The sequence below is a fragment of the Triticum dicoccoides genome, chromosome 3A, assembly GCF_002162155.2.
Source record: "Triticum dicoccoides isolate Atlit2015 ecotype Zavitan chromosome 3A, WEW_v2.0, whole genome shotgun sequence".
NCBI classification, from domain to species: domain Eukaryota; kingdom Viridiplantae; phylum Streptophyta; class Magnoliopsida; order Poales; family Poaceae; genus Triticum; species Triticum dicoccoides.
The window spans coordinates 96,967,952-96,976,345 of record NC_041384.1 but is presented as its reverse complement, the minus strand read 5'-3'; the positions used below and the strand labels follow the sequence as shown (position 1 = coordinate 96,976,345).

Genomic DNA, 8,394 nt, shown 5'->3' with positions numbered 1-8,394 from the left:
TGTCTCGTATACCCGTCGTGCGTGGCAAAAATTTAGACATCGGCTCGGCTCATTCCCACAACCCGCGGCGCGGCGCGGCGGGTGGCGAAGGAGCGCGCGTGGATGTCCCTCTTATTTTCATGCTCATACATGTGGGGAAAGAACCTCCCTTATAAAAAGGTCCAACTCCCTCTAAACTAGCAATATGGGACTAAACTTTTGTTCCACCTCTTGCCTTGCACGAATGGGCTACGTGGACCTTTAGGATTTATTAGGAATTTCTGAAACTGCTATTGGGCTAGGCCCAAAATAGACAAAATTCCAGCAGATACTACCAATGGCGGTGTAGTCGTATCTCCATTCTTTTCGACCATACTATAATATAAGGTGGAGGTAGGGAAGCAGATTTGGTCTCGCCTTACGTGGATCAGAGCGAGCAAACATGGCTGCCTCGCCGTCGTCGACCCTTGTGAGCCCTCCTCTTGTTGACCTCGACGGGGAGGACACGAGCACGCTGGTTCGTGGCACGCCAGAGTGGCTGCGGTGCACGGGCCTCGTCCGCCGCGCGCTTGAGGCCAACGGGTGGGTCGCCGTCGGGTGTCGCCGCCGCGTACCGCCGGAGCTGCGGGAGCGGATGCTCGTGGCGATGGCGGAGCTGTTCGCGCTCCCGCGCGAGACGAAGCGCCGGACCGGCGCCGCGGACGGCCCGTACAGGGCGTACATGGAGAAGCGGGACTCCGCCGCGTGCCATCACGAGGCGTTCGGGGTTCTCAACGCGGCCGCCGGCGGCGGCGAGGAGGCCCGCGCGTTCGTTGCACGCGCATTGCCGCACGGCAACGACCGCTTCCTGTAAGCGAAGCTCTGGCCGTTCAGAGCCATCATTTGCTGTGATGTGGCCGAAGTACTAATAATCATTTCTCCATGTTGCCATCCAGGGAGATGCTGACTTCGACGGCCGGAGAGATGGCGAGGCTGGCCCGCGTGATCCTCGCCATGGTCGTCGACGGCTACGGCCTCTCGCACCGCTCCGACGAGATCGTCGCCGCCATGGACACCAACTTCCGCATGCTCAGGTACCACAACGACAACACGCGGACGTTGTCGTCGGACGGGCAGCCGGCCGTCGGCCTCGCCGCCCACGTCGACGGGAGCTATCTGACGGTCCTGTTCCAGAACGACGTGGACGGCTTCGAGATGAGGACGGGGGACGGCGGGGAGTGGGCGAGGGTGCACTCTGTTGAGTAAATAGGCAATTTCTCGATTAAATTAATCCATGAGTAAATCACTAGCATGGCATTGACTAAGTTGATGACGTACTGACTCTGATCTAAACATGCACGTACTAAGCAAACAGTAGACAAATCTACACATACTGCTAGTACTGCTAATATGAAAATAATCAGGAGCGGGATAAACGAGTTATACCCTCCAGTAGGCCACGCAGAGGCCGCGGCTTTGGTGGCAGCAGCGGCGTCCTCGGCGACCTTCTTGTCGGCTTTAGCTTTCTCGGCGGCGGCACGGTCGGCGTCGGTGGACATGGTGATGACGAAGGCGACGCGGACGTAGAGGAAGTAGACGATCAGAAGCGAGCAGTCGCGTAATCGCTGCCCAAAAACCTATTCGCCCCTCACCCCGTACAGGAACCAGAAGGGCGTGGTTTCGGAGACCTGCTCTCCCGTCAACCGTGTACGTGGCGGACGGGATGGAGTCACCGGCGGCAGCAGCAGCAAGGGAACGACGGTGGGCGTGCGCGTGAGCAGATGTGATCTGTTCGTGGCGGCTAGGGTTAGGAGACACCGCATACTTATAGGCGCAGCCGCGTGGAGAGACGTGGGCTCGACCCACGTCCGAGTCCGTGACAGCCCACGATCCGACGTCTCAGATCGTGGCCCAGCTGTCAGAAAACTCTCCGTTAGTGACTGGCAAAAATAAGCGCGTAGGTGTGAGCTCGGCTCGGCTCAATCCCGCAACCCGCGGCGCGGCGCGTCGTGACGAGGCGTGGCGTGGCGAGGCGGGCGGCGGAGGAGGAGTGCGCGAGGGCCTCTTCTCTTCTCAAGCTCCAATAGCATGTAGAAGAGAAACCCTTATAAACCACTCCAACTCTCCTTCCACTTCCGGGGTGGGACTAAACTTCCCACCACACCTAGTGCCATATAACCCACATGGGCCCTTAGAGATTTTTCAGAAATTGCAATATGGGCCTAGAGCCCATCTCAGATTTCAGCAATCCCCCACCAGATCTCGAGGGCCCATTGTGTCCTCTGTTCCAATTGCTGTTTCGATATACCAGTGTTTCAGTAAAGACCTGTTAAGGTTGAACTTCACCTAGAACAAGTGGCTACACTCCTTCACAACTGAACAATGGACTATGCCTTGAATTGTCAGTTTGGCGTAAAGAAGTTTCACTACATGTCTTACTAGTACTAGGCTGCCGAAGGCTGACCCCTCGGGTGGAGCATATAAGTCGCACTCCTGGCCTATTCATGAGCTTACTAGAGATCACCCCAATCTCATAGACTGTGACCAGCAGTCGGGCTCATATAGGTGTGTTCCTCCAAAGATCGCTCTGTAGGATAGCATCTTGCTTTTATAAGCTTTGGAACACATTGAGACCATAGTCATCCTACCATACAGTATCGAGAGTATTGCATCTCCAACGGAGTGGGTTAGTATAGTTACTCTCCTCAGTTCACCACTGGCTTGTTTTCCCAGGTCCTAGTTCACGGGATCTCCGATCATATAGGTTGGGTTACCACCATGGCAACTCATGTGGGTCTCATACCCATCTCCCTCGATGCATTATCTATCACAACACGTGATAGCCCTTTTGTAAAGGGATCTGCCAGATTCTTAGCCGTATGGACATAGTCCAACGCTATCACTCCGGAGTTTCTTAATTTTCTGACAGCTTTTAATCTCATTCTTATGTGTTTGGTGGCCTTCATGTTGTCCTTTGAACTCTTCACCTTGGTGATGACAGTCTGATTGTCACAGTTCATAAGGATAGCCGGAACCGGTTTATCAACCAATGACAAGTCCATCAAAAGATCTCGAAGCCATCTCGCTTCAACACCAGATGTGTCTAATGCCGTTAATTCTGCTTCCATTGTCGATCTCGTTAAGATCGTTTGCTTGCAAGACTTCCAGGAAACAGCGCCACCTCCAAGAGTAAACATATACACAGTTGTGGCCTTCATCTCATCAGCATCAGAGATCCAATTCGCATCACTATACCCTTCAAGTACCGACGGGTATCCGGTATAGTGAAGTCCATAGTTCATAGTGCCTTTCAGATAGCGCATAACTCTCTCAACAGCATGTCAATGTACATCACCCGGTTTGGAAGCAAACCGGCTCAGTTTGCTCACAGCAAACGCGATGTCAGGCCTCGTTGCGCTCGCTAGGTACATCAGTGAACCAATGATTTGAGAGTATCTCAATTGATCTTTAGCCATGCCTTTGGACTTTCGAATCAATACGCTAGGATCATATGGTGTTTGGGATGGTGTGCAGTCCGAATATCCAAAACGACTCAACACCTTCTCAACGTAATGGGATTGCAGAAGTGTGATCCCACCCTCATTATCTCTCAGTAGCTTGATGTTCAAGATAACATCAGCCACACCAAGGTCTTTCATCTCAAAGTTCTGAGATAGAAACGATTTGACCTCCTCAATGACTTTGAGGTTTGTTCCGAATATCAGTATGTCATCAACATACAAGCACAGTATAACTCCTTCGCCCCCACCATGGCGATAGTATACACATTTGTCAGCCTCATTAACAACGAAACCAACAGATGTCAGAGTTGTATTAAACTTATCATGCCATTGCTTAGGTGCTTGTTTCAGGCCATATAAAGATTTTATCAACCTACACACCTTTCTTTCCTGACCATCTATCACAAAGCCATCAGGTTGTTGCATGTAGATTTCCTCCTTTAGCTCTCCATTTAGAAAAGCTGTCTTAACATCCATCTGATGGACGAGAAGACCATGTGAGGCCGCCAACGAGAGTAATACTCGAATGGTGGTCAGTCTAGCCACAGGTGAATAAGTATCAAAGAAATCTTCCTCTTCTTGCTGGTCATAGCCCTTGGCCACAAGCCTAGCCTTGTACTTTTCAATCGTACCATCGGGCCTAAGCTTCTTTTTGAACACCCACTTACATCCCAGTGGTTTGCAACCATAGGGACGGTCAGTGATCTCCCATGTCCCGTTAGCCATGATGGAATCCATCTCGCTACGGACCGCATCCTTCCAGTAGTCAGCTTCTGGAGAGGCATACGCTTCTGAAATAGAAGTGGGAGTATCATCCACGAGGTACACGAAGAAATCATCACCAAAGGTCTTTGCAGTCCTTTGTCTCTTGCCCCTACCAAGGGTTTCCTCGTCATCCTCCTCGGGATTTTCATCATGTGTTTGTTCATAATATTCCATAGGGATGGCAGGCTCAGGAGTCTCCTCAGATTCCTGTCTAGAAGTGCTTTGCATATCTCTCATAGGAAAAATATCCTCAAAGAATGTAGCATCCTTAGACTCCATAATTGTACCGATCTTCTGGTCAGGTACCTCAGATTTCACTACTAGAAATCTATAGCCAACGCTGTTCTTAGCGTAGCCCAAATTAATGCAGTCCACGATCTTATGTCCAAGCTTACGCTTTTTGGGGATCGGCACGTTGACTTTCGCCAAACAGCCCCAAGTGCGCAAGTACGAGAGTGTCGTCCTTCTCTTTGCCCATTTCTCATAGGGAGTGATCTCACTATCCTTTGTCGGAACTTTATTCAGGACATGACATGCCGTCAATATAGCCTCCCCCCACCATGCCTTGGATAAACCCGATGTATCTAACATGGCGTTAACCAAATCAGTTAGAGTACGGTTTTTCCGCTCGGCAACCCCGTTTGACTGGGGTGAATAGGGAGGCGTCCTCTCATGAATAATGCCGTGTTCCGCACAGAAGGAATCAAACTCACTCGAGAAGTACTCTCCACCACGATCTGACCGGACTCGTTTAATTTTCTTTTCAAGTTGATTTTCAACTTCTGCCTTATAGATTTTAAAGTAGTGTAGAGCCTCATCTTTAGTATTTAACAGATACACATAGAAATATCTAGTGGAATCATCTATCAATGTCATGAAGTATCTCTTTCCACCTTTAGTCAACACACCATTCATCTCACAAAGATCAGAATGTATGAGTTCTAATGGTGCCAGGTGTCTCTCCTCCGCGGCCTTATGAGGCTTGTGAGGTTGCTTAGCTTGCACACATGAAAGGCACTTAGAACCTTTGGCTAAAGTGAAACTCGGGATTAAATCCAACTTGGCTAGCCGCGTCATAACACCAAAACTTATGTGACAAAGACGTGAATGCCAAACTTCAGATTCATTAACATTCGAATGAATATGGTTCACGACTTTATTACAAAAATCTGCGAGGGAAAGGCGGAACATCCCTCCGCTCTCATAACCTTTTCCAACAAAGAGTCCATATTTTGTAACAACTAATTTATTAGACTCGAAAACCAACTTAAACCCTTCTCTACGTAGAAGGGAGCCACTAACGAGGTTCTTCTTGATGGCGGGGACATGCTGCACGTTCTTCAGCTGCACGATCCTTCCCGAAGTAAACTTCAGATCGACCGTGCCAACACCATGAACAGAAGCACTCGCGCCATTCCCCATCAATACGGACCCGTGACCTGTGACCTGGTAAGAAGTGAACAATGAAATGTCAGCACACACATGAACACCTGCACCTGTGTCCACCCACCAATCGTTGGGTTGAAACACTGAAAAAACAGTAAATAAATTACCGTACCCAGATGCACCATTCTCATTGTTGCCCACAATCATGTTGACAGACTTGGAGTCCTGTCCTGACTTCTTGTACTTGTTTGGGCACTTGTTGGCCCAATGTTCAACCGAATCACAAGTAAAGCAGCCCTCGTCCTTCTTGTTCTTCTTGAAGGTCTTCTTACCCTTCTTCTTAAAGTCGGTATTGTGTTGGACACCGTTCTTTCCCTTGGGCTTGTGGGAGTTGAAGTTCTTCTGGTTCACCATGTTGGCAACAGAAGTCCCTTCGGCCCCTTTTCCGTGTGAGTCTTTTGCCCTCGAATTCTGCTCAACACTCAGATGGCCAATGACATCCTCCACAGAGAATTCACGCCTCTGATGTTTCAGAGTGGTGGCAAAGTTCCTCCAGGAATTAGGGAGCTTAGCGATTATGCAGCCCGCGACAAACTTGCCCGGTAACTCGCACTTGAGAAGCTCAAGTTCCTTAACAATGCATATTATCTCATGAGCCTGCTCCAATACAGGACGGTTTTCAACCATCTTGTAATCGTGGAACTGCTCTATAATATACATCTCGCTCCCTGCATCGGCGGCCCCGAATTTAGATTCGAGCGCCTCCCACAAGTCCTTGGCGACATGCACATGTAAATATGCGTCGACCAGTTTATCTCCGATCACGCTAAGAACTGCTCCCAGAAACACAACGGTAGCCTCCTTGAACGCCTTCTCCTGTTCAGGAGCAATCGTTCCCGTGGAGACACCGGTGACCCAGAACACGTTCATAGCCGTGAGCCATAACGTGGTCTTAGTCTGCCAACGCTTGAAGTATGTACCGGTAAACTTATCCAGTTTCAGTGCAGCGGCAAAGCCACTTGCCGAGAAATTCCTACACATAATAGGTTTTTGGATTGTTGAGTAAATAGGCAATTTCTCGATTAAATTAATCCATGAGTAAATCACTAGCATGGCATTGACTAAGTTGATGACGTACTGACTCTGATCTAAACATGCACGTACTAAGTAAACAGTAGACAAATCTACACATACTGCTAGTACTGCTAATATGAAAATAATCAGGAGCGGGATAAACGAGTTATACCCTCCAGTAGGCCACGCAGAGGCCGCGGCTTTGGTGGCAGCAGCGGCGTCCTCGGCGACCTTCTTGTCGGCTTCAGCTTTCTCGGCGGCGGCACGGTCGGCGTCGGTGGACATGGTGATGACGAAGGCGACGCGGACGTAGAGGAAGTAGACGATCAGAAGCGAGCAGTCGCGTAATCGCTGCCCAAAAACCTATTCGCCCCTCACCCCGTACAGGAACCAGAAGGGCGTGGTTTCGGAGACCTGCTCTCCCGTCGACCGTGTACGTGGCGGACGGGATGGAGTCACCGGCGGCAGCAGCAGCAAGGGAACGACGGTGGGCATGCGTGTGAGCAGATGTGATCTGTTCGTGGCGGCTAGGGTTAGGAGACACCGCATACTTATAGGCGCAGCCGCGTGGAGAGACGTGGGCTCGACCCACGTCCGAGTCCGTGACAGCCCACGATCCGACGTCTCAGATCGTGGCCCAGCTGTCAGAAAACTCTCCGTTAGTGACTGGCAAAAATAAGCGCGTAGGTGTGAGCTCGGCTCGGCTCAATCCCGCAACCCGCGGCGCGGCGCGTCGTGACGAGGCGTGGCGAGGCGGGCGGCGGAGGAGGAGTGCGCGAGGGCCTCTTCTCTTCTCAAGCTCCAATAGCATGTAGAAGAGAAACCCTTATAAACCACTCCAACTCTCCTTCCACTTCCGGGGTGGGACTAAACTTCCCACCACACCTAGTGCCATATAACCCACATGGGCCCTTAGAGATTTTTCAAAAATTGCAATATGGGCCTAGAGCCCATCTCAGATTTCAGCACACTCTCCAGGCCCCGACTCCCTCCTCGTCGTCGCCGGCCAGCCACTCGTGGTGAGTTGTGAGCTTGTGCCACAGCCGGCGCTTCAATTGCATCTCTTGGTTCACTCGTGGAGTAGTTGGGAACTGACTTGCTGCAGGCTTGGAGTAACGGGAGGCTGCACGCGCCGGTGCACCGGGTGGCCGTCGGCGGGCGGGAGGACCGGCTGTCCTGCGGCGTGTTCCTGCTTCCAAGAAGGAACCTCGTCGTCGACGCGCCGCCAGAGCTGGTCACCGTGGACGCCCCGCGCCGGTTCAGGCCGTTCGAGTACAGTGACTACCTCAGGTTCAAGCACGCCGGCGGCAACGGCGAGGACGTGCTCGACCGCTTCGCTGGGATTTGATACGTTGCATTTTCCTTTATCAAAGGTGTCGGCCCCTTGCACGTTAACGAATTAAGAATTACACATGTTGACAAGTTGCACGTTGCACTTGACTAATTTCTACTAATTCATTAAGCTACTTATTACTTTACTTGCATATGGGTACAAGTAAATGCGCACGTGCAACGAACGTCTATTTAAACTAATAAGTGTGCATATGCAACACGCGTCTATTTAGGTTAACACACTATACTATAAACTTAATACAAGACAATTTGTTTATAAATTTGAATTTTTCCTATAAAATACACAATCTCTTATTCTCTACTCGTACAAACAATTTGAAATATTGTTTCTTCTTAA

General features: G+C 50.5%; 1 protein-coding gene across 1 annotated transcript; it reads left to right on the top strand.

Annotated features, from left to right (window-relative positions):
* The first annotated feature begins 421 nt into the window (after positions 1-421).
* LOC119272012 (probable 2-oxoglutarate-dependent dioxygenase AOP1) lies at positions 422-8,133 on the top strand. The gene is made up of 4 exons (XM_037553619.1): positions 422-828; positions 915-1,206; positions 7,664-7,723; positions 7,810-8,133. The coding sequence occupies exons 1-4, from the start codon at positions 422-424 to the stop codon at positions 8,050-8,052; spliced, it is 1,002 nt and encodes a 333-aa protein (XP_037409516.1). The 3' UTR covers positions 8,053-8,133.
* Positions 8,134-8,394: the final 261 nt, after the last annotated feature.